Here is a 26607-nt window from a genome sequence, read left to right on the forward strand (position 1 = left end):
AACAAAATTCTAGCAATCAGAATCCAACAACATATTAAAAAGATCATACACCATGACCAAGGGGGCTTTATCCTAGGGATACAAGGATTCTTCAATATCTGCAAATCAATGTAATACACCACATTAACAAATTGAAAAATAAAAGACATGATTATCTCAATAGATGCAGAGAAAGCCTTTGACAAAATTCAACATCAATTTATGATGAAAACTCTCCAGAAAGCAGGAATAGAAGGAACATACCTCAACATAATAAAAGCTATATATGACAAACCCACAGCAAACATTATCCTCAATGGTGAAAAATTGAAAGCATCTCCCCTAAAGTCAGGAACAAGACAAGGGTGCCCACTTTCACCACTACTATTCAACATAGTTTTGGAAGTTTTTGCCACAGCAATCAGAGCAGAAAAAGAAATAAAAGGAATCCAAATTGGAAAAGAAGTAAAACTCTCACTGTTTGCAGATGACATGATCCTCTACATAGAAAACCCTAAAGACTCCACTAGAAAATTATTAAAGCTAATCAATGAATATAAGGAACAAAAGATTTAAGTTTAACTATGCTTAAAAATAATAGGCTTCCCTCATGGTTCAGACAGTACAGAATCTGCCTGCAATGCAAAAGACCTGGCTTTGATCCCTGGATAGAGAAAATCCCCTGGAGAAGGGAACGGCTACCCATTCCAATATTCTTGCCTGGAGAATTCCATGGACAGAGGAGCCTGGAAGGGAGTGGCTAGCCCATGGGGGTCACAAAGAACTGAACATGACTGAGGTACTAACATGAACAATACAGCTCATGGTAGCTTAAAATATTTCTCCTGAAATATTTAACATTAATCTATAAGAATAGTTATTGACATAGATGAAGACTTGCGTTTCATTTAGCTAAACAAGAAGAACACCTGAAATGTTTGACAATTTTAAGCAAATTGATAAATGTTTTTTTTTTCCAACTCTTTCAGATTACATCAAGGTTCCTAAATTTTGGGTCTCCAAGGTTCTCAAGTCCAGAGGATATTTTGGTGTATGTGAATGGCAGGTGTAGCATGCTAGTTATCAGCCATGATAGCCATGCATATATTTTGTAGCAGGCAAAATTTGATTTTGGCTCTGTGCTAAATTTGGTAATCTTTAACAGAGGTAATATTGTCTAGACTCAGAAGATGAATGGATCATTGCTTGTGAGAAGTGATTCTGGATTCATTACATCAAATTTTTGTGACTGTCAGCATTACTTGGATTTTTGAAAATTTATTTCCACTTAATATAATTAATACACACTCTTTACTTGTTTTGTTTAGTTTGGAAGATAAATGCCCAGGATAGAAGATCAGTATCAAAGTTGTATTTTTTTCTATGCCCTTCTTGGTCATTATTAATTCATCAGTAAGTTTACAGAATATATTTATTTACAAACAGTAGTTGTCCTTTACAAACCTTGAAAGCCTATGATTTAAAGGCTGTGATTTTATGAAGTAAAAATGATAAAGCAAGAGAAAATGTTCAATTTCTTACTTATTCATGCATGTGATTATCACATTGGTTGAATTAGGTACAGTGCCGGTGGTACATGTGTGGTACTATATACCAAGGCATGCATATTAAAGGAGACACTGACAAATTCTTGGAACAGATAACATTTCAAAGCAATTAGCATTCATACATCATGCAGAAATATGATTAACCTGGTGACCGCCAACTTCTCAGAAACCTCCCACTGATATTAAATAGAAGCCAACCACCTTCAAGAGATGTGATTAAACTAAGGCAAAAGTGAAACAACTTCAAGTAATAAAGCATCAGCATCCAACCTGCAGAACAAGTATCTGGTGGCCACGGATTGAAGGTCAATCCAGGCAGCAGTGTGGTGGTGGCACTTGAAGAATATGCAGCTTTATCAATACCTTTGATAGCACAGATGGTACTAGGTGGAAACACATGGATCAACCACTTTTAAGTTGAATACTGCTTTAGAAAAATTTGTCTCTAGATATGAAGCTATGGAAAAGTTTTGACTGTTTTTTAATACTTCATTTTTTGTTTCTTTACATGTATGTGCAAAAGGGTTACATGAAACAAATCTATATAAGTGCTTTTCAAAAGATTTCCAATAAATAAAAACGTCAAGTAATGAGAAAAGCATTGCATCTTATTTTATTGGCAGTTTTCTTTTTCAATGAAACATAAAATGATGATTCTTAATAACTGATGGTACCTTAAATCAATTAGATTAGAAATATAGCAATGAATTTTTAATGAATGACACATAACATCCTGTGAAATCTCTGCAAGTAAATCAGTAATTGGTAAACAACAGCTACCGTATATCTTTATTTTCCCCTTGAGAAGAAACTTGGAAAAAATACACATAATTATCATAATTGAGACTTGCTGATAAGTCACTTCTGGTTTACCAATTATTTTCACATTGATATGCTAATTTTATATTGACATATAAATAATAGAGGCACAGACCAGTTCTATTTCAATTTATTTATGTTAAAACACAAAACTCTTGACAAAACTTTTCTCTATTATTAGACTTTGGTATGAAAACATTTCAAATATGTGCCTATACCAAAATAAGAACACAGTGCTCAGAGTTCCAGCCGACTTTTATTGTCTTGAAGCTGTTTATCATCTGTATATTTTCACAGTCATTCTATTTCTCTGGCTCCTTCCTGCTGTCTACCTTTTGGCCATTTGCTGCTTCTCAGTGTCATTACTAGTGCATGGTCAGAAAATTAAAAAATGAAAAGTAAAAATCTGTCCATCTGGTAATTTTAATATTTCTGTTAAAGGATTAATGAAGGAGGATGAAGATAATGTCCACAATGAACTTATGAATTATCAGGGAATCCCAATTATTCCAACATTTTCTTATACAGATTCTTGAGTTTTATGTGTATATATGCTTTCCTATAGATGAAACTTTGGGGAAAATTTTTAAGATACACAAACACGGGTTCAAGTTTATAAGGATAAAACAGCACACATATCTTTTTGGTTTCATTTTGATAAGATTAATGAGAGATTTTTATCATCAATTTCAGAACAGTTTGTACTTAATACTATCACAATACTTTAAACATTGATTTTATCTGTCTGTCTGCCACAGATTTGTTTCTGCAAAAGTACTTCTACATCATTTCTACAGTGTTTTGAAGACCCTATAGAATGGCACGCTTATAACAGTTCACCAGAATAGGATTAATGCACTTGAGGAGAAAACTGCCAGTGAATACTTAGAACTTCATTGTAACCAAAGTCCAAAAGAAGATGAAAAACTTTAAAAGTATATTTATAAAATCACCTTTAAGACTGTTCTACTACTCTGTGAATAAATAACATTCCACAAATCCATCTTCATAAGAAAAGTTAAAATAGTGATAAAACTTTAAAAACTCATTTTTATGAACTTACAGCACTACAATACTAATTTTCATTAAAAAGCTTTATATTTTTGTGTTATTAATGTTATGCTACATCAATCATGTTAATATAGTTTTCATTAATTTACTTCAATTAAAAACCAATTGTCTACAGAAAACTCCTGCATTTGTGATCTTGCTCAATTAAGAAAGGCAAAGTATACAATATTTGTGTTCTGAAGTTCAGTTGTGTCCAACTCTTTGCAACCCCATGGACTATAACCCATGAGGCTCCTCTGTCCATGGGATTTTCCAGGCAAGAATACTTCAGTGAGCTGCCATTTCCTTCTCCAATACAATATTTAATAAGATGTCTCTAAATCAGACTGCTTCCTATTCAAAGTAATTTCTAGAAAAATTTGCTCCCTATAAGTTATCATGTCTTCTATATCTTTGTAGAAAAGCATTTCTTCAATGGACAACAGCTTATAGTTATTCAGGCTAAATGCTGACTTGCTCTGTACAGCATTTAACATCTTTAGGGATGTTGTCACTGAATCACTCAAAGAAGAACAAACTGGGAAAATACGAGCATTCCACAAGCTCAAACATGTCTTGTTTCCAGAGAATAGTTCCTCTGTAACTTTGAGATTCCAAATGTCTAAGCATGACAGGAAACAGACCCCAAAGAATTGAAGTAACTTTACATCTGACAATGTTTTCACATTCTTTTTCAAGTTGTCTTGCACTCCACATGCCATTGTTGAATACTTTAAGTGTCCATTCATCTTCAAGCTTAAGGAACACACAAAAGAATATGCAGGCAGGACAGCTGTTGTTTTGACATAAGCACCACTAATGATGCAATTTTCCCCAACTGAAACATCAGGCCCCAATCTGGAATACTCCACAACTGAGCCAGGTGTCACAGAACATGTTGAATCCAGTATACTTTGGATAATACAGGGTTTGTTAGTAGAGCATTCTGGTATCGATGGAAAGAGGCTAAAAGCTATAGACTGTAAGCCAAGCTCTGACTTCAAACTGCTATCTGCAGTAAAATGAAACAAATATTCTTCTGTTGTTCCAATGTGATAAAATTTGGAGTTATTAAGAACAACAACATTTAATGGTGTTCCTTTAAGCAGATGAAATATTCTCTGCCTCATGTCTACCAACTCTGACTCTTCTTTAGTAACATTTGATGTGTTTTTGGTATATTCCACAGTTGCTCCAGGTCCCAAAGCCTGAAGAAAGTCTCCATAGGCATCTATTTCACAGTGTAGTGTACCTATTTTTTCATAAAAAGCAAGTAACTTTTTTGCTGTTTTATGATCCATGTAAAATAGGCTGTCTGTGTAGACATACTCAGGCTCTAATTTAAGAGAGGGTATGTCACTCCCAGCAAATTCCTGTTGAAAAAAATTTCTAGGTCTACACACAGCATCAAACTCATACATTTCCTCTACGCTGGGCTTATGAAGGAAACGATGGCAACTTCTGTATTCGAGGTCTCTATATTCTAAATGGTTACAAGGTTCTAAGACAAACACTCCATGTGTTGTACCAACAGTCAAACTAGAAGGATGAGCTAAAGCAGTAAAGCCAGGTTTGTCAAACCTAATAAACTCAGATTCTCCAATACTATAAAGTTCAATATCGTCTGCACAGGTAATCAGAATCCCAGGATTCATATGTGAGGGGAAATCAATGTACATGGCTAGTTTTAATTCCAACATCTGATAAATGGGGCTACCAAAAGGTAAAGCAGTGAAAATTTTCCCCAAAGCACTCGCACTTGGAAGGCGTTGACTGTAGCCACCTATATAGAATTAAACAAAATCACTGTTTTAAAATGTTTATAAGATTGTAAGTAAGATTTAAAATTGTAGGAGCATCAGTTACAACTCAAAATATCTCTAAAGATATTTAAAATATATGCATTACTATACCCCAGGAAAGAAGAATAAATTTCAAATTCAAAGAGCAATTCTCCTGTAAAGATTTGATATAATGCAATTCTAGACTAGGAAAGAATTCTAAATATGCTTTACAGGCTATGACACATTTTTGAATCAACTGTAGAACAAGTGAAAAGGAAAATGAGCAAAAATATGATCTTGTGTCTACATTTTAAACAGTAAATTTCAACCATGTGTAAACTACCATATTAAAAATCCACTTCATGGGGGAAAAATGTAACCAAAAAACCAGTATACATAATTATCTATTAAAGACTAATTTCCAGTTGCAACATTTTTCATCAAATTATTACCTACATTTAAAAGCAGTAAAGGTGCATTTATATAAAAGCATTTTACAATATATACTTGTTTTTAATTTAAAAAGGCTTCTCCCTCAGTGATGAGCCATATGACTTAATTCCTTGAGAAATGTGTTCTCTTAAATACATTAAATACACTATAAATTGTTACATCATTTTATGTAACAATGTAACTAATAGTGAGAGACATAGTAGAAAGAGTCACATAAAAATGGGTTTAAATTCTGGTATACCATTTTTTAACTGTTTATCTTTGGATTTACTCTAAGACAGCAGATGTGGAATAATACTTTATCATAATTATTATTATATAATTATTATTTTAAGATTAATAATAGATGTAAAATACTCACCTCAGAGTACATTGTTCAACCAACAAGAGTTAATACTTTCTTTTTCATTTTCCAAATACTAACCAACAGTAAAATTTCGCGTTACAAGAATTACCTATTTTTAATTATACTTGACCCTGGAAGAGTAAGGGTTTGAATTATACCAATCCCTTTATATGAGGATTTTTTTCAATAAATACTGTAAGACTGTATGACCCCAGGTTGGCTGAATCCGTGATGAGAAACTGTGGATATACAGAGTGGAACTACCTCTATACAGGTTCAACTACGAAGTTACATGCAGGTTTCAGACTGTGTAAGGGTTAGCACCCCTAAACCCTGTGTTATTCAAGGATCAACTGTATACATTTTCTGGTGTCCAACTTAATTTTTACTAAATTGGTAATAATAACAATGTTCTGGAATAAAACTCTAAGCCTTTTTTTTTTAACCTTTTAAATTAAACTTAAAATTAGAACTTGGACGCTTTACTTGGTATCATCTTTAAAAAGAATTGTTCTGTGTGTGAATCATAAGAAATGAAAAGTCCCTTGGTAACCATGTGGACAAATGGTTCTAAAATATCTGTAACTGAACAGTGCAGGTCCATGACAAAGTTTCACCAGCCCTCAGTTCACAGAGGGAAAGTAACAGGTTTCTATCATACAACCAAAATTTTAATACAACCAAACTTGTCCAATTTGAAAACTATCCTTTATTCTGAGATTATTTCTTTCTTATATTTCTACCGCCTTATTTGTATGGGAATTCCTCTCTTTTATACTTTGTCAACTCTATGTTCTGTCATTACCTTTTCTTTTGTTTTTAAACTCTTTAAGGATTATAGACTTTGGTCACCAGTAATTAGATAAAAATGTGTAACAGAAGGTTTTGCCTAAAGTCTGGTAATCATAGTACTAATGCAGCCTCTCCCCTAAAGCAAGAATCCTTTCTAAAACATTATCAAGAAATGCTCATGTTTTGATGAGTTCTATCTTAGGAAAATGGAACAATATCCATGAAAAGTTGATAATGTACATGATCCATGATTTTAAAGTTAAATTTTGTGAAAGATATTATGTTACTAACAACCTAACAATATCAAGAAATACATGAAATATTTGCTTCCAAAGCAGAATTAACTTCAAAACAAAAGAACAAAATGAAAGAAAGAAGTATTAGTAAGGGAGAAAAATGTCCCTGAGATATCAAGGGTAAAATACTAAAAGAAAATGTAAATTAGTAAAGTATAACATTACCAGAGTGAATTAATAGGATGGTAAAAGAATTCCATTTATCTCCATAAAGCTTTTCCAAACATCGAAGGGCACAAAGGGTTGATCCTCCATTTCCTTAAAGTTAAAAAGCAGGGTTTATTTTATTACAGTAAATTTAGGTGTTATAACTTTGAGGATAAGATCCTTTGGCTAAAATTAGGCAGAGAGCAAAGGTACAGGCAAAAGAATCAAATTAAATACACATTTCCTGGCAATTAAATAATTAGTAATAAAACCCAGAGATCAGGCCAACTCAATAAAAGTTGAGTTAATTCTTTCATGAAAATAGTAATATAAAGAAAGAAATGATAAATTAGGCACTAGAAGACTATAAATTTGCACATTCACTTGGACTTAAGAACCATAAAAGTCATTAAAATAATTCTCCCATATGATCAAATAGGTGCCTTAGATTTACTCTCCAAAAAGGTTTTTAGAACCTGATTTCCTAAAAAATCATGTAAGTTTCCTAAAACTTTACAAATGGAAGTGAATGTAACTTCCATTTACTAGTTACCTTGGACAAGTTACCTAACATTTTGTACCTAAATCTCATTCAAACATCAGACTCACAGAAGTACTGACCATATTTTACAAAGGTTAAAACATCAGCTAATTAGGACATGCCAATATCAGATACAAATACCCGAATTCTGGTATCAAGGGGCTTCAGCTTTAAGTATCACATGGAAAACAGCCCCCAGAAAAATGGCATGTATTTTTATTTATAAGGGAAGGTCAAAAGGCAAAGCTGACAACTTGTTTTTAAAAGTAAACATCTTACAATACTTATGCAATTAGACTGTGCTCTTTCACATTGTGCATTGTGGTCTCAAGAGGCAGTATCTATTTTTCCTGACTTGCTCCCTTCATTTTATTTCTGAACAAACTGTGGAGTTCGGAGGGAACTTAAGAGAACTACGGGTAAGGTTCAAAGGAATGTTTACCATCAGAATAAATTTTACTAAGACTAATAAATTTTATTTTAACATAGGATAATATTCTGGAAGTTTTCCATGGTATGTCCACAATGTGCAAAAACACCTGCCATCCCTTTTATCTTTCTTAAAAACAGTGAATTTACATTAAAAATTTTTATATTTGTAAAGACTACAGGTGGAAACATACATAGTCCCTAAACTGTAAGCCACAGGAAAACTTTTCTTCAATGATTAGTCTACCCACAAGTTATGTATAAATCTAACCATAAATGCATACCAATTTTGGCTCCAGCAGGATCAACAAAAACATGATATTGAACTCCAAGGGGTAACTCCTTTTTTTTCAGCTTTTCTGAAAGCTGTTGCTTATAAGCAAGTTCCTGTTTTTCATCAGCTGCTGTAATTGCAACAATGTCCCAGAATTCTCCAGCTGCCATAGATTTGCCTATGTGCAAAAAGAAAGAAAAGATAAATATTATTAGAATTCTCTAGCTGTTACAGGTTTTACCTATTTGGTAAAAAGGAAGAAACAGGTAGCAGTATCTCCAAAAATGTATCTTCTTTTGAGAATTTGGGAATAATGAGTGTCCAGCTAGCAGGATTTAAAATAGTTCTAATAAGGAATGTTGACAAATTCTTTTTCTCTTGTAAGGACTGTTGACAAATTCTATTTCTTCCTCTCTTTTAGATCACTTATTCCTTTTTTGGTCTACCATTCCATTTACTTAGATATTCTGAGAGTTAAAATGTTTCTTGATTAAGAAAAGTACTTTTGACTTGCTAAAGATGGGCTCAATTCCTAAATAAAAAGAGGAGCCAAAGCAATCAATGAATCTCCAGCTTTGAAAATCAATTTTCACATATGGGTACGACTTAATGTTTGTTGGCTAAGAAAGATTAAACCCAAGGATATACTGCCACAATGCTGGTGTTTATAAATATGGGTACATTAATTTTTAATTACCTTAAGCTGAATCATGCAAGCTTATAAAGGTTATTGGAGAATGATACCAAATACTGGATAACAGAAAAGTTCCCAGGTCCTTAATGAACTCAACAAAAGATAGACTGAACTTTTGGCTGATGGTGAAGTTATCTAAGTACTATTTTCTGTATTTTTAAGAGCAGTAATGTCGATAAAAACATAACCTATTAGATAGTTATACAAAAAATGACAAGTGGTATAGTCTTTTAAAAAAATTAAAAATTTTTTCTAATCCTTTAAATATTTTGTCCATAATTCCTCCATATTGTTTGGCTTTTCACTTAGTAAGCGTTCACATTATGGAACAAATTGGTGAAATAGGTAGGGACTGGAGGAAAGTTAAAATTGTATTTATAAGCGTCAAAACAGTATGCTTTAAATCTTCCAGGTTTATTTGAAGTAATTTTTGTTAATGAACTAACCAAATGTTTAACTTTTATTTATAGCTTCACTAGTCAAGCCAATAAGTGTCTTTCTTCTCCATCCTCCTCTGCTAAGTCACTTCAGTCGTGTCTCAATCTGTGCGACCCCATAGATGGCAGCCCCACCAGGCTCCCCCGTCCCTGGGATTCTCCAGGCAAGAACACTGGAGTGGGTTGCCATTTCCTTCTCCAATGCATGAAAGTGAAAAGTGAAAGTGAAGTTGCTCAGTCGTGTCCGACTCTTCGCGACCCCCATGGACTGCAGCCTACCAGGCTCCTCCGTCCATGGGATTTTCCAGGCAAGAGTACTGGAGTGGGGTGCCATTGCCTTCTCCTCCATCCTCCTCACACATATGCAATAAGAAGTAAACTTAAAGGAGGAAAGTAACAAGCAGAACGTAAAGAAAGCAGAGTGACAGAAGAATAAAAAACAGGAACATTAGCTCCGCCTGGGCCAATGTCCTAGGTCCGCAGGTGATTAGTAAAAGGAAGTGGCAGTCCAGGAAATATCCCAGCACGTAAAACACTCCTATCCATTGCAGGGGAGTTGCTAAGGTTCCTCCTTTGGTACCTCTAAGCTCTGAAAACCTCAGCAACCTTCGCTGCGTGGCTTCTCGCAAAGATTCGCCGGCAGGGGCACTTTCAGCTTCCATAGTTTCACCTTATCCAAGGCGGCCGAGGACTTCCAGGTTTGCGGCAGGGAAGCACCGCACGCATGCGCCCTGGGACAAAACCTGGTCTTTGGTCCGGTTTCGCGTCTGTCCCGCCCCCTGCGTGCGTCCTTCACGTAACCACGCCCCCGAAGCTCTCTGGCCCGCCTAGGCAAAACCACGATGGGGTCAGCACAGAGCTTCGCCCCGTTCCCTTAGTAACGGTCTCCGGAACGGAAATGGCCACCTAGAGATTTGTCGGACAGTGCCGGGTCTGGGGCGCTAGTTCCCAACTCATAAGGCATTGCAGCCTGCTAGACCCGGTAAGGGGTTCAGTTTGGGCGACGAAATTTCGAGAATTCACCAGTTTAAGGAGAAATCGAAACTTGTAGCTTTCTCTCAAAGGCGATTCGTCCTTTCTAACGCGTGGTTTCTTTTAGCCAGAAGCAGTTCCCAAGGATCTCTTGAAAGATAACCCTAATCCTTGGATCGTCATCTGAAGCCATCTGCTCTATCCCCAATGTTCAGATACACATTCTGAACTTTTAAAATCCGTATTTATTCAGGAAGCTTTGTGGCTTCTTTGTCCTTGCAGTTACTAGAGAGTGAACCTAACCACCCCTCTCAGTTTGAGATCACTTAATACGCTTTTGGAAATTGTAAACTTATGCAATGAGGCCCTTAACATTTGTGGTATTTTTGGCATCCTTTCGTGTACGAAGATTAATTTAGAACTTTCAGTAGCATCCCTGGGAATAAGTCAGTTTTATTGGATGTGTTTCTTTTAGGTACCGCTAAATAATAGGTACCGATAAATAAATTTATTCTCTTGTAAAGCACGAGTTTATGATGAGTTTTACAGATTCTTCTGTTCATCTTTATACATGAGAAAGCTATGAATCCGAAAGAATAGTGACTTAGTCAAGGTCTTACAATTAGCAGTAGAGAGAATATTCAAGCAGGATATTTCAATTCCAAACTCAGAAATCATTCTACTGCACGATACAATTTAAGAAGACTGTCCTCGTTAAAGTTTTCATCAGCAACTTAAACATTCAAGGGCTTACAAGTTACTAACCACGAACTTAGTTTTTTCTTCTAAAGTCTTAACCCTGTTATTCAATTCTGTACTTAGAAAGCATTTGAGTAAAAAGGGAAATTACTCTCCTGTCGTTTTATTGTTTAAAAGTTTTCTGTTAATAAAAAAAATATGTATTAAGAATGTTTAGAAAATATAGAATACTTAACAAGGTGAGTGAATGAAAGGAAAAAAATGGCAAGAGAGAAATTCAGAGAGATGACAACAGCCTAAATAAAGGATTTTCCTTTACTGAGTGAAACAAAGCCATTGCTGGGTTTTTATGCAACTTTCTTAATGGTTGAAAAGAGCATGTAGAAATGTGAAAATAGACTGTAATGGAAGATGAGGCAATGATAGAAACAGGGAGACTTGTGTAGAGGCTTCTCCAGCAAAACACGTGAGAGTTGGTGAAGTCTTGGCCAGTATGGTAACAGTAGGGGTGATGAGAACTTGGTTAGATTCTGGATGTATGTGGGAAAGCACAATTAATACAATTTGCTAACGGAATGGCTCTGGAATGTGAAAGAAAGAGTAGTGATGGATAACTGCTTGAAGGCCAGAGGGACAAGTGAAATGGGAAAGGCTATGGATTAGAAAGTAGAGACAGTTATTGGGATAGTACGGAGAGTTCAACATTTGGTTTTGGGCGCATAAAATACCCAGATGTATATGTATGCAGTGCGTATGTAATGGGCTCTTGTGTGTGTATGTGTTTGTTTGCATTATACATGAATTTGGACTTTGTGAGACAGGTCTGGGCTGGAGATATAATTTGGGGAGTTGTCAGATGGGGTTAATTATTATATTATAGAACTAAATAATTAGAGCCCTAAGGAAAGAAAGATCAGTAGAGCCTATTAGCTGAGGGGTTGTATTAATACTATATCAGCTATGGTTTTTGTCCTTCCTTGCCTTTTCTATTTTCTTCAAATTTTTACTAACATTAATTTTTAAGTAAAAAATGAAAAGAAATGTTATATACTGTGTGATTGGGAATAAATATTTTTGGCAGTTGATTATACTGGTAAAAAAAGTTAATGGATTTTATTTGTTTATGTTTTATATAATCAGACAGTGTGATATAGTTGCTTAAACAGTCACAAGCTACAGTGACCAGAATAAAATAAATCGATAAAAGATTAGTAGTAACCTATTATTCTGTATAGAATGGAGATGATGTGATTGATCTTGAGTTCCATATTTTAAAAGGGACATCAGACAAACCAAACTATAATACGTTGAAAAAAAGATATTCTTTGGAGGCATTTGGGATTTTTTTTTTTTTTCCTATTGGAAGAGAGTATCTGATGAAGTGCCATAAAAAGAAGTGAAATAGACTTATGAAGAACTTTTCTGAGTTATAGTTTACATACCAATAACTTCACCTGTTTTAAGTGAGAAGTTTCATGATTTTCAGTAAACGTACAGAGTTGTGTGACCACAAACCAGGTACAGATTTCCATCATCCAAATAAGATGTTTTGCTTTGGCCACCTCATGTGAAGAGTTGACTCATTGGAAAGATCCTAATGCTGGGAGGGATTGGGGGCAGGAGGAGAAGGGGACGACAGAGGATGAGATGGCTGGATGGCATCACTGACTCGATGGACATGAGTTTGAGTGAACTCCGGGAGTTGGTGATGGACAGGGAGGGCTGGCAAGCTGCGATTCATGGGGTCACAAAGAGTTGGACACAGCTGAGCGACTGAACTGAATTGTGCTTATTAACAATTAATACCAGTTTACTTATTATCACTATAGGCAAAACTATGAAGGTTGTGTGAAAATTGTTGCGAGACATTAAATTTTTATTCTCCTTCATAAAAAGAAACTGAATCCAAATGAGGTCCTGGTTTATGGACCATGGACTCAGGTTCATGGCTTGGCCAGTTTATGCCAGAGTTCTCATTGTTTCTATTATTTGAGTATCATCTCTCTGTTGAACCACTCTTCCTCCTCTTACTCTTCCTGATTGGAGTGGAAAGCAAAAAATCTCTCTCTCTCTTTTTTTTTTTTTTTTAAACTGTTTTCTTTCTTTGGATTTTTTTACTCAGCTAGTCTGGTCTCAACCTATTCACTATTTTTTTCCCCACTGTGTCCTATTGAAGAAATCTTCACCCTGTTTCTGTAGGGCAAAGGGAAACCTTCCCCCCTAACTTGTATTTTGCTTTCTTTATTTTTAAAAGCAGTTTTAGGTTCATAGCAGAATTTAGAAGATGGTACAGAGGTTTCCAATATACCCCACACATGCATAGCCTCCCTTATTGTCAGCATACCTACCAGAGTGGTACATGTATTGTAATTGATGAACCTACAGTGACACATCATTCTCACCCAAAGTCCATGGTTTCCCTTGCAATTTACTCTTGGTCTTTTTATTTTGTGGGTTTGGACACAGTATAAGGACATGTATACATTGTTATAATACTATTCAGAGTAGTTTAACTCTCCTAAAAATCCTCTGTGCTCTGCCTATTCATCCCTCTCCCCAAATCCTGCATCTGCTGATATTTGTGCTTTCATGTTTTCCTTTCTCCGGAATATCATATGGGTAGAATTCTAAGTATGTAGCCCTTTTAGTTGGCTTATTTCACTAAATAATATGCATTTAAGATTACACCATGTCTTTTCATTGCTTGATTAGTTCACTTCAGTTCAGTTCAGTCGCTCAGTCCTGTCTGACTCTTTGCATGCCAGGCCTCCCTATCCATCACCAACTCCCGGAGTCCACTCAAACCCATGTCCATTAGTCGGTGATGCCATCCAACCATCTTATCCTCTGTCATCCCCTTTTCCTCCTGCCTTCAAGCTTTCCTAGCATCAGTGTCTTTTCCACTGAGTCAGCTCTTCGCATGAGGTGGCCAAAGTATTGGAGTTTCAGCTTCAACATCAGTCCTTCCAATGAACACCCAGGACTGATCTCCTTTAGGATGGACTGGTTGGATCTCCTTGCAGTCCAAGGGACTCTCAAGAGCCTTCTCCAACACTACAGTTAAAAGCATCAATTCTTCTGTGCTCAGCTTTCTTTATAGTCCAACTCTCACATCCATACATGACCACTGGAAAAACCATAGCCTTGACTAGACGGACTTTTGTTGGCAAAGTAATGTCTCTGCTTTTGAATATGCTATCTAGGGACCAGATGCCATGATCTTAGTTTTCTGAATGTTGAGCTTTAAGCCAACTTTTTCACTTTCCTCTTTCACTGTCATCAAGAGGCTCTTTAGTTCTTCTTCACTTTCTGCCATAAGGGTGGTGTCATCTGTGTATCTGAGGTGATTGATATTTCTCCCAGCAATCTTGATTCCATCTTGTGCTTCCTCTAGCCCAGCATTTCTCATGATGTACTCTGCATATAAGTTAAATAAGTAGGGTGACAATATACAGCCTTGAGTATATACATACTCCTTTTCCTATTTGGAACCAGTCTGTTGTTCCATGTCCAGTTCTAACTGTTGCTTCATGACCTGCATACAGGTTTCTCAAGAGGCAGGTCAGGTGGTCTGGTATTCCCATCTCTTTCAGAATTTTCCACAGTTTATTTTGATCCACACAGTCAAAGTCTTTAGCATAGTTAATAAAGCAGAAACAGATGTTCTTCTGGAACTCTCTTGCTTTTTCGATGATCCAGCGGATGTTGGCAACTTGATCTCTGGTTCCTCTGCCTTTTCTAAAACCAGCTTGAACATCTGGAAGTTCACCCTTCACGCATTGCTGAAGCCTGGCTTGGAGAATTTTGAGCATTACTTTACTAGCGTGTGAGATGACTTGCAATTGTGCGGTAGTTTGAGCATTCTTTGGCATTGCCTTTCTTAGGGATTGGAATGAAAACTGACCTTTTCCAGTCCTGTGGCCACTGCTGAGTTTTCCAGATTTGCTGGAAAACTGAGCACATTGCTTGTAAAATAAATTGTAATTTATTTTTAGTGCTGAGTAAATACTCCCTCGTCTATATGTACCATAGGTTATTTATGCATTCACTTACTAAAGTATTTCTTGATTCTTCCCAATTTTGATGATGAGTAAAGCTGCTATAAATATCCATGGGCAGAGTAATATGTTAAGTAAGTTTTCAACTTCTCTAGGTAAATACCAAAGAATGCACTGCTGGATTTTATGGGAAGAATATGTTTAGTTTTTTTTTTTTTGAGAAACCAACAAACTCTTTTCCAGAGTGGCTATACGATTTTTCATTCCTATAAGAATGAATGAAAGTTCCTGTTGCTCTGCATCCTTGTCAGCAGTTTGGGTTATCAGTATTAGACTTTTGGCCATTCTAATTAGATGTGTAATGGTATCTCATTCTTGTCTTAATTTTCTTGTTCCTGATGATGTGTGATGAGAAGCAACTTTCATATGATTATTTGCCACCATTCTATCTTCTTTACTGAAATTTGTATTTAGGTTTTGCCTTAAATTTTTAACCTAGTTCATTTTCTAATCGTTGAATTTTGAGTTCTTTGTACATTTTTGCTGCTGCTGCTAAGTGGCTTCAGTTGTGTCCGACTCTGTGTGATCCCATAGACGGCAGCCCACCAGGCTCCCCTGTCCCTGGGATTCTCCAGGCAAGAACACTGGAGTGGGTTGCCATTTCCTTCTCCAATGCATGAAAGTGAAAAGTGAAAATGAAGTCGCTGAGTCGTGTCCGACTCTTCACGACCCCATGGACTGCAGCCTACCAGGCTCCTCCACCCATGGGATTTTCCAGGCAAGAGTATTGGAGTGGAGTGCCATTGCCTTCTCCATGTACATTTTTAGTGAGTCCTTTATCACATGTGACTTTTACAAAAGATTTTCTCCCAGTCTGTTACTTGTCTTCTCGTTCCTTTGGCATTAACTTTTGCAGATCATGTCTTTGATATTAAAGAACTGTAGGTTATAACATATTTCTTTCATGGATTATGTTTATGATATATCTAACAAAATCATCATCATCCCTAATGTAATCTAGGTTTTCTCCTAAGTGATTTTCTAAGAGTTTTATAATTTTATGTTTTATATTTAGGTAATATAGTTTAATTGGATTTAATTTTCTTGAAGGTATAAAATCTGTGTTTAGATTCCTTCTTTTTCCCATGTGAATGTCCAGCTGTTTCAGCACCATTTGTTGAAAATATGTCTTTGCTCCATTGCAGTTGATTGTATTTATGTCTCTCTGTTTCTTAGCTCTCAATTCTGTTCCATTGATCTACCTTTTTCTTCGCAGTACTATTTTGTCTTGATCAGTATAGCTTTATAGTGAGTCTTAAAGTCAGGCAGTGTCATTTTTCTAACTTTGTTCTTCTCCTTACATATTGTGTTTGGGGGATCTCTTGCCTCTTTATATAAAATTTAGAATCAGTTTGTCAATATTGATTAATAATTTGCTGAGATTTTGAGTGGGATTGTCTTGAATCAAAAGATAAATTGGGAAACTGACATCTTGACAGTACTGAATCATTCTATCTATGAACATTAAGTCTTTCTGCATTCATTTATTCTTTGAATTTCTCATTAGCATTTTTGTTTGTTTTTCTTGTGCATTTTTTTCATTTACACAGAAATATTTTATTTTTGGTAGTGGTAAATGGAAATGATGTTGTGTTTTTAACTCATTCATTGCTGGTATATAGAGAAGTGTTTGACTTTTGTGTTTTAACCCTCAATCTACAACTTTGCTGTAGCCACTTAGTATTAATAGTTCCAAGAGTATTTGTCTAGTCTTTGAATTTCCTACACTGATGATCGTGTTATCTGTGAACAGAGATGTCATCTGCACATTTTTCTTTTTTTTTCCTTTTGGTCTCATTGCATAAGCTAGTACTTTCAGTACAATGTTGGGAAATAATGGTGAGATGGGACATTTCTAGTCTTGGACTTCTTAGTTGAAAAGCTTCTTTTCTTTCTGATCACTAAGTATGATATTAGCTGTAGATTTTTTTAAAAACAATCTTTATCAAGTTGAGGAAGTTTTTTCTATTCCTACTTAGAGTTTTATCATGAAAAGGTAATGGATTGTGTCGGATGCTTTTTCTACATCTGTTGATATAATCATGTGATTTTTCTTTTTACCTGTTGGTGTGATAGATGACATTAGTTGGTTTTGAATGTTGTAGGAGTCTTGTATATCTGGAATAAATCCAGCTTGGTGTTTTTTGTTGTTGTTCAGTTGCTCAGTCGTGTCTGACTCTTTGCAACCCCATGGACTGCAGCATGCCAGACTTCTGTGTCCTTCACCATTTCCCAGAGTTTGCTCAAACTCATGTCCATTGAGTCAGTGATGCCATCCAACCATCTCATCCTCTGTCATCCCCTTCTCTTCCTGCCTTCAATCTTTCCCAGCATCAGGGTCTTTTCCAATGAATCAGCTCTTCCCATCAGGTGGCCAAAGTACTGAAGCTTCAGCTTCAGCATCAGTCCTTTCAATGAATATTCAGGCTTGATTTCCTTTAGGACTGACTGGTTTGATCTCCTTGCAGTCCAAGGGCACCACAGTTCAAAAGCATCAATTCTTCGGCACTCAGCTTTCTTTAGTGTCCAACATTCACATCCATACATGACTATTGGAGAAACACTAGCTTGGACTAGATAGACCTTTGTCAGCAAAGTAATGTCTCTGCTTTTGAATACACTGTCTAGGTTTGTCATAATTTTCTTTCAAGGAGCCAAGAGTCTTTTAATTTCATGGCTGCAATCACCTTCCTCAGTAGTAGATGTATGATTCTTTTTGTACATTGTACGGTATGATTTATTAATTTTATTAGGATTTTTATATCTGTTTTAATGAAAAATACTGGTCTGTAGTTTTGTAATGTTTTTGACTGACTTTAGTATCAGGATAATGGTGGCTCATAGGGTGAGTTAGAAAGTATTACCTATGCTTCTATCTTCTGAAAGAGATTGTAGAGAATTCATATAACTTCTTCCTTTGTATTCCCTATTGAACCCATCTGGGCTTGGTGTTTCTGTTTTGGAAGGTTGTTGATTGTTGACTCAATTTCATTCTTCGATATACACATATTCAGAATTATTCTTGTATGAGTTTTGGCAGATTATTTCTTTTAAAGAATCAGTTCATTTCATCAAGGTTATCAAATTTGTGTGCATGGAGTTGTTCATGGTATTGTCTGTGGGATCTGTAGTGTTTTTCCATTTCTTATTTCTGATATTGGTTATTTCTATCCCTTCCACCCCCTATCTCTTTCTCTGGCTTGGCTGGAGTCTTATTAATTTTATTGATCTTGACAAAGAACCAGTTTTTAGTTTGATGGATTTTCTATATTGATTTCCTGTTTTCAATTTTGTTGACTTCTGGTCTAATTCATATTATTTATTCTCTTTGATTTAATTTTCTCTTATTTTTCTAATTTAATAAGATAGAAGTTTAGATTGTTACTTTTAGATCTTTCTTCTTTTGCAGTATATGCATTCAGTGCTAAAAATTACCTTGAAGCACCAGTTTTGCTGCATCTCACACATTTTGATAAGTTGTATTTTTTAATTTTTATTTGGTTAAAATATTAAACAGTTTATCATGTGATCATCTTTGAGCTTTGCATTATTTAGATATATGTGTTATGTAGAAATGTGTTGTTAATGTCCATCTATTTGGGGATTTACAAGCTATCTTTCTGCTAGTGATGTCTACTTTAATTTCATGGAAATATGGAATGGATATTGTATAATTTTTTAAAGTTTGCTAAAGTTTATTTTATGATCCAGAATGTGTTCTATCTTGACAGATATTTCATGTGATCTTTTGATGAGTGTATATTCGGCTCTTGTGTGATTAAGTAGTCTGTAGATATTAATTATAGTTGATAGTGTTTTTGAGTTCAACTATATCCTAAACTGATTTTTCTGTCTGCTGGATCAGTCCGTTTCTGTAGAGAGGTATTGAAGTCTCCTGCCATGATAGTGCATTCATCTGTTTCTACTTGCATTTCTTTCAATTTTGCTTCAAATAGTTTTACCCAGTTTTTAGGAGGGTAAACTTTATCAATTAGTATGTCTTCTTGGAGAAATGACCCCATTGTCATTATGTAATGCCCTTCATTGGGATTCTCCGGTAGCTCAGCTGGTAAATGGTAACCCACTCCAGTACTATTGCCTGGAAAATTCCATGGATAGAGGAGCCTGGTAGGCTACAGTCCATGGGGTTGCAGAGCATCGGACATGACTGAGCTTTCTCATTTTCAGCTGGTAAAGAATCACCTGCAATTCTGGAAACCCTGGTTCAATTCCTGAGTTGTGAAGATTTTCTGGAGAAGGGAACAGCTACCCACTCGAGAATTCTGGCCTGGAGAATTCCATGGACTGGATAGTTCATGGGGTAATGCCCTTCATTATCTCTGCTAACTTTCCTTGCTTTGAAATCTGCTGTCTGAAGTTAATAAAGCCACTCCTGCTTTCTTTTGATTAGTATTAGCATTTTATATCTTTCTCAATCACTTCATTTTAATCTGTATGTCTTTATCTTTAAAGTGAGCTTTGTTGTAGACAACATATAGTTGAGTCTCATCTTTTTTTTCTAATCTCCTTTGAGAATCTCTTGTCATTTTGTCAATTTCTTGTCATCATTGCATTTTGACTACTGATGAACATTATGATTATTGCTATACTTTGATTAATATCTGCCATATTAACTACTGTTTTTTGTTTATTGCCACTGTTTTTTGTTTCTGTTTTTGCCTTCCACACTTTTTCTGGCCTTTGTGGTTTTAATTGAACATTGCATATGATTCCATTTTCCTCCATTATTAGCATATTTTTATAGTTCTTATTTTACTTTTTTTAGTGGTTGCCCTAAAGTTTGCAATACACTTTTATAACTAATCCAATTCCAATTTCAAGGTAGTCTGAGTACCTTATAATAAGAAAATAAACCTAATTAGTTTCTTCTGTCTCTTATTATTACTGTGATTAATTTCATATATATAAGCATTCATAACTTCATGTGTTTGCTTTTAGTATTTTGTCAAATTGGTATCTATTAGAACACTTAAGGACAAAACTAAAAAATTTAATTTTACCTACACCTTTTTATTTCTCAGTGCTTTTCCTTGCTTTCTGTAGAACTGAGTTTCTGAACTACAATATATTGCCTTTCTCTAAAGAACTTCTTTTGATATTTCTTGCCAGTTAATACTTGTTGTTCAGTCACTAAGTCATGTCCTACTCTTCGTGACCCCATGAACTGCAGCACACCAGGTGTCCCTGTTCTTCACTATATCCTGGAGTTTGCTCAAGTTAATGTCCATTGGCTCAGATATGCCATCCCACCATGTCATTCTGTGTCTCACCCTTCTTCTCCTGCTCTCAGTCTTTCCCAACATCAGGGTCTTTTTCAGTGAGTTCGTTCTTCATACTAGGTGGCCAAAGTACTGGAGCTTCAGTTTTGGCATCAGTCCTTCCAATGAATATTCAGGACTAATATCCTTTAGGATTGACAGGTTTGATCTCCTTGCTGTCCAAGGGACTCTCAAGAGTCTTCTCCAGCACCACAGTTTCAAAACATCAATTCTTTGTAACTCAGCCTTCTTTATATTCCTACTTTCCAATTTGCACATGACTACTGGAAAAAGCCTAGCTTTTACTGTACGGACTTTTGTCCACAAAGTGATGTCTCTGCATTTTAATATGCTTGTTTTTTTTTTATGTTTTATGTTTGTTTTAATACGTTTGTTATAGGTTTTTTTTCCAGTGAGCAGGTCTTAATTTCATGGCTGCAGTTACTGTCAGCAGTGATTTTGGAACCTAGTAAAATAAAGTCTGTTACTTTTTCCAGTTTTTCTTTGTCTATTTGCCATGAAGTGATGGGACCAGATGCCGTAATTTTTGTTTTTTGAATTTTGAGCTTTAAGTCAGCTTTTCCACTGTACTTTTGCCCTCATCAAGAGCCTGTTTAGTTCCTCTTCTCTTTCTGCCATTAAAGTAGTATCATCTGAATGTCTGAGGTGGTTGGTATTTCTCCTGGCAATCTTGATTCCAGCTTGTGATTCATCCTGCCCAGCATTTCACATGATGTATTCTGCATAGAAGTTGACTAAGCAGGGTGACAATATATGCTCCTTTCCTAATTTTGAACCAGTCTGTTGTTCCATGTCTGGTTCTAACTGTTGTTTCTTGTCTTGCATATAGGCTTCTCTGGAGGCAGGTAAGGTGGTCTGGTATTTGCATCTCTTTAAGAATTTTCCACAGTTTGTTGTGATCCACACAGTCAAAGGCTTTAGTATAGTCAGCGAAGCAGATTTCTTTATTTTTTTCATATTCTCTTGTTTTTTCTTTGATCCAATGGATGTTGGCAATTTCTGGCAACTTATTCTTTCAATATTTGCTTGTCTGTGAAAGTAATTATTTCTCCTTCACTTTGAAAGGTTATTTCAGAGGGTACAGAATTCTAGGTTGGAGAGGTTTTTCTGGAAACACTTTAAATATTTTACTCTCTTTTTGCTTGTGTGGTTATGAGGAGGACAGCTATAATTCTTATCTTTGTTCTTATTTTAGATATTTTATCTTCTGGTCTATTTCCAGAATTTTTCTTTATCTTTGATTTTCTGTAGCTCTCTTAGTTTTCTTTGTAGATTATTTCGAATGACTCCTGAGTAGCAAAATCATCTTATACCTATCCCAATATTAGCATGTTTTTTTTTTCTTTTTTCTGGGGCATAGAGAGGGCATGTGGTAAAGAAATAATTGAGCAGAATCAGTAACTAAATTTCAGTTTGTAAATATGCTATTAGGTTTTTAGAAATATGTTAATGACCCAACTTAGAATAGTCAAACTCTGTTTCTTGAATGCTAACCAAGGTTTAAACTACAATAAATATTGCTATGCTAAATATCTCCTATTTTTAAATTTTATGTTCATATATTTTTTCTGTATATTTTAATTATCAACAATTTTCATTGTTTTATATCTATCTCTGGCTCATCACAATTTAGTTTTTTCAGGTTTATGGGTTTAGAGTCTGAGAGTATGGAATAGAAATTGAAAACTGAAATTTTCACAGAAGTTTTTTTACTAACAGAAATATATGTAGCTTCCTAAATTTTAGAAAGCAAATGCATTTATAGGGGAAAAATATCATGTCCTGATTACAAGTGAGGCTTGATTTCTTGCTCCAAATTGTATTTTATGTCATTTGAAATGAAAATGCAATGTTTCAAAGAATTGAACATATTTATATTAATTTATAAACAAGCTAAATTTCATTTTCCAGAAGAGCTGGAATATTTTGACTATTCTAATAACACCCCTCTTTAGTTTTTAAAGTACATTTTATCTGTGGTGCAAAATTATAGCAAGTCTTCTTCAAAACAGGATAGATTCAGTAAATTTACTAGCTAAATTTAACAAGTATTTTAAAATATAATTACTATATATGTTATGGATTTCAGTCTTCTGCAGATATTCTACACTGCAAATAGTTTGCAACCATGATATATATAAAATATTGCTAACTATAATCCTTATATTTTGATTTTCAAAAAAACTTTTTCTTCTTTTATATGATTTATATACAGAATCTTATCAGCTCTTGTGAAAATTCTAGAGTCTATTATCCAGCATTCCACTTGTTTATAATATCATAACTAATGTTTATAAAATAAGTTACTGTACCACAGATCATCAAAACTAATATTATATATTCATACACTTTTAACTTAAAATAATGTATCTGTATTTATAGCATTCAAAGTTCCAGGGAATGAGTGTGATGTCTAAAGGTCGTTAACACAGTTAACAAAGAATTTATTTGAAAAATACTTAAATATTTTTATATATACATTTGAAATTAAAATAAATACACAATACTTTTTTTTTTTACTTTTCAGCTTTTAACTTAGGTGTTCATCGATCATAACCACTTATACTTTCATTATGTGTATTTTCCACCAAGTTTTTAAATGGAAAAATTTCAGAAAAATTAAATTTATAATTGATATAATATTTATTATATAAAAACATGGTTTTTATAATTATCTGATTTAAAAGTTTTGATTTTTTAATTTATAATGTATGATAACTAAAAAGTTAGTATTGCAATCAACAGAAACTAGTGAAAGCTTACTGACAGTGGTACTGATATCTTTATATATATACATACACCCATATGTATTTTTTAATTGAAATGCAGTTGATTTACAAGAGTATGTTAGTTTCAGGTCTGTAGCACAGTGTTTCAAATATATTCTTTTTTTGATTCTTTTCCCCCTTATGTTGATGCTATCATTCAGTCACTAAATCATGTCACACTTTTTGTGACCCCATGAACTACAGCATGCCACGCTTCCCCATCTTTCACCATCTACCAGAGTTTGCTCAAACTCATGTCCATGAGTTGGTGATACTATCCCGACATCTTTTCCTCTGTCACCCTCTTCTCCTCTTGCTCTCAATAGGCTACAGCATCAGAGTCTTTTCCACACTATGTGGCCAAAATACTGGAGCTTCAGCTTCAGCATCAGTCCTTCCAATTAATATTCAGGACTGATTTCATTTAGGATTGACTGGTTTGATCTCCTTGCTGTCCAAGGGACTCTCAAGAGTCTTCTCCAGCACCACAGTTCGAAAGCATCAATTCTTTGGTGCTCAACCTTCTTTATGGTCCAACTCTCACATTCGTACATGACTACTGGAAAAATCATAGCTCTAGCTATATGAACCTTGGTTGGCAAAGTGATGTCTCTGCTTTTTAATATGCTGTCTAGGTTTGTCATAAGTTTGCTTCCAAGGAGCAAGCTGTTTTTTAATTTCATGGCTGTAGTTACTGTCTGAAGTAATTTTGGAGCCCATGAAAATAAAATCTGCCACTATTCCACTATTCCCCCCTTATAGTTTAGTAGAAAATATTGAGTATAGTACCATGTGCTATACAGTAGGTCCTTGTTGATTATCTATTTTAGAGTAATGTTTATATGTTAATCCCAACCTCCCAATTTATCCCTCTCCCACCCTTTTCCTCTTTGTTAACCGTAAGTTTGTTTTCTGTATCTTTTGATGTGTTTCTGTTTTGTAAATAAGTTCATTTGATATTGATTACTTTTTAATTACAGAGCTTCTTTGAAACTGTAACTAGACCCAGATGCTTTCTCTACTGTATATCTATACTTAAATTTGCCTTTTGAACATATTTGAACTTAATATTATACCCATTTGAACTTACTAATATTATTGTTTGAACTTTATTTACACATTTGTATGTTATGTTTAGCAAAATAATTTTAAAATTATTAAAGTCTATAAGGAACCGAAGACTTCTTAAATTTTTGTATTTAAAATTAGCAGTACTGGTTACATAGGGTTTTAACTTGGTAGAGTAGGAGCTATCAATTGTAGTACCTACTGAGGTACAGTTGATATATAGCATTATGTTAGTTTCAGGTATAAAAACAATGATTTAATATTTGTATATATTGAAAAACTATCACAACAATAAGTCCAGTTAATATCTGTCATCATACCGTTCAAAATATTTTTGCTTTTGGAGAAAACTTTTAGGGCGTACTCTATTAACAACTTTCAAAGTGAAACAGTATTATTAACTATAATCACCATGCTGTATGTTACTTCTGTGACTTATTTATTTCATAAATGGAAATTAGTACCTTTTGAACCCTTTACCTATTTGCAAGACTTGTACTATCCACCTATGGGAGCACCAATCTTCTCTGTATTTATGAGCCAGTTTTTCATTTTTACTTTTTTTTTCAAGACTCCATGTATAACTAAGATCATACAGTATTTGTCTTTCTCTGACTTATTTCACTTGCCATAATAGCTTCAAGTTCCTTTCTTGTTCTCACAAATGACAAATTTCATTCATTTTTATGGCTGAATAATATTCCATTGTACCACACACAGATACATCCCACATCTTCTTTATCCATTCATTCATCACAAGACACATAGGCTGTTTCCATGTCTTTACTCTTGTAAATAATGCTACAGTGAAAAAGGGGGGGTCTAGATATATTTTCAACTTAGTGTTTCTGTTTCTCTAGAGAAGTACCTTAAGGTAAAATTGCTAGATCATATGGTTTTTCTATTTTTAGTGTTTTTAAGGAAACTCCCTACTCTTTTCCAGAGTGATTGTAGCAATTTACATGTCTACAAACAGTGCACAAGGATTCCCTTTTCTCCACATCCTTGCCAACCCTGGTTATTTCCTTTGTGATTATAAAAATTCTGATGGGTGTGAGGTGATACCACTTTCTGGTTTTGATTTGGATTTCCCTGGTGATTGGTGATGTTGAGCATCTTTTCATACACTTGTTAGCCAACTCTATGTCTTCTTTGGAAAAATATCTATTCAAATCTTCTACTCATTTTTTATTGGAATTATTTTTTCCTGTTGAGCTGTATGATTATGTACATTGACTGTTAATCCCTCATCAGATATATGATTTGCAAATATCTAATAGGTTGTCTAGAGAATCTCTTCAAGAAAATCAGAGATACCAAAGAAACATTTCATGCAAAGATGGGCTCGATAAAGGACAGAATGGTATGGACCTAATAGAAGCAGAAGATATTAAGAAGAGATGGCAAGAATACACAGAAGAACTCTACAAAAAAGATCTTCACGACCCAGATAAACATGATGGTGTGATCACTGACCTAGAGCAAGACATCCTGGAATGTGAAGTCAAGTGGGCCTTGGAAAGCATCACTACGAACAAAACTAGTGGAGGTGATAGAATTCCAGTTGAGCTATTCCAAATCCTGAAAAATGATGCTCTGAAAGTGCTGCACTCAATATGCCAGCAAATTTGGAAAACTCAGCAGTGGCCACAGGACTGGAAAAGGTCCGTTTTCATTCCAATCCCAAAGAAAGGCAATGCCAAAGAATGCTCAAACTACTGCACAATTGCACTCATCTCACACACTGTAAAGTAATGCTCAAAATTCTCCAAGCCAGACTTCAGCAATATGTGAACCGTGAACTTCCTGATGTTGAAGCTGGATTTAGAAAAGGCAGAGGAACCAGAGATCAAATTGCCAACATCCGCTGGATCTTGGAAAAAGCAAGAGAGTTCCAGAAAAACATCTATTTCTGCTTTATTGACTATGCCAAAGACTTTGACTGTGTGGATCACAATAAACTGTGGAAAATTCTGAAAGAGATGGGAATACCAGACCACCTGACCTGCCTCTTGAGAAATTTGTATGCAGGTCAGGAAGCAACAGTTAGAACTGGACATGGAACAACAGACTCATTCCAAATAGGAAAAGGAGTACGTCAAGGCTGTATATTGTCACCCTGTTTATTTAACC

The 26607-nt window shown here is 35.0% G+C and overlaps 2 protein-coding genes across 3 annotated transcripts in view; one reads left to right on the forward strand and one right to left on the reverse strand.

Annotated features, from left to right (window-relative positions):
• Positions 1-2134: 2134 nt before the first annotated feature.
• Positions 2135-10348, reverse strand: FPGT (fucose-1-phosphate guanylyltransferase). 2 transcript variants are annotated; one of them, XM_027536877.1, is made up of 4 exons: positions 10190-10347; positions 8489-8656; positions 7253-7345; positions 2135-5199 (listed from the first exon to the last, which is right to left on the reverse strand). In XM_027536877.1, the coding sequence occupies exons 1-4, from the start codon at positions 10269-10271 to the stop codon at positions 3740-3742; spliced, it is 1803 nt and encodes a 600-aa protein (XP_027392678.1). In that variant the 5' UTR covers positions 10272-10347; the 3' UTR covers positions 2135-3739. The 2 variants fall into 2 exon arrangements, with proteins under 2 accessions (XP_027392678.1, XP_027392679.1); XM_027536878.1 differs by lacking the exon at positions 7253-7345 and having other exon boundaries at positions 10190-10348.
• A 71-nt stretch (positions 10349-10419) lies between these two features.
• LRRIQ3 (leucine rich repeats and IQ motif containing 3) overlaps positions 10420-26607 on the forward strand; it is a 209163-nt gene continuing 192975 nt past the window's right edge. The window contains exon 1 of the mRNA XM_027536879.1: positions 10420-10591. The gene's annotated coding sequence lies outside the window, so the exon portion shown is untranslated. The remainder of the gene's footprint in view (positions 10592-26607) is intronic.

This window comes from Bos indicus x Bos taurus, chromosome 3 (genome assembly GCF_003369695.1).
Source record: "Bos indicus x Bos taurus breed Angus x Brahman F1 hybrid chromosome 3, Bos_hybrid_MaternalHap_v2.0, whole genome shotgun sequence".
NCBI classification, from domain to species: Eukaryota; Metazoa; Chordata; class Mammalia; order Artiodactyla; family Bovidae; genus Bos; species Bos indicus x Bos taurus.

Excerpts from the sequence above, each read along its gene's own strand:
- FPGT (XM_027536877.1), bottom strand. The coding sequence starts at position 10,271 with ATGGAAGCTGAAAGTGCCCCTGCCGGCGAATCTTTGCGAGAAGCCACG. Across the intron at positions 8,657-10,189 it reads GAGGTTTTCAGAGCTTAGAG|GCAAATCTATGGCAGCTGGA; the intron begins GTACCAAAGGAG and ends TTTTGCACATAG. Across the intron at positions 5,200-7,252 it reads CATCCTATTAATTCACTCTG|GTGGCTACAGTCAACGCCTT; the intron begins GTAATGTTATAC and ends AATTCTATATAG.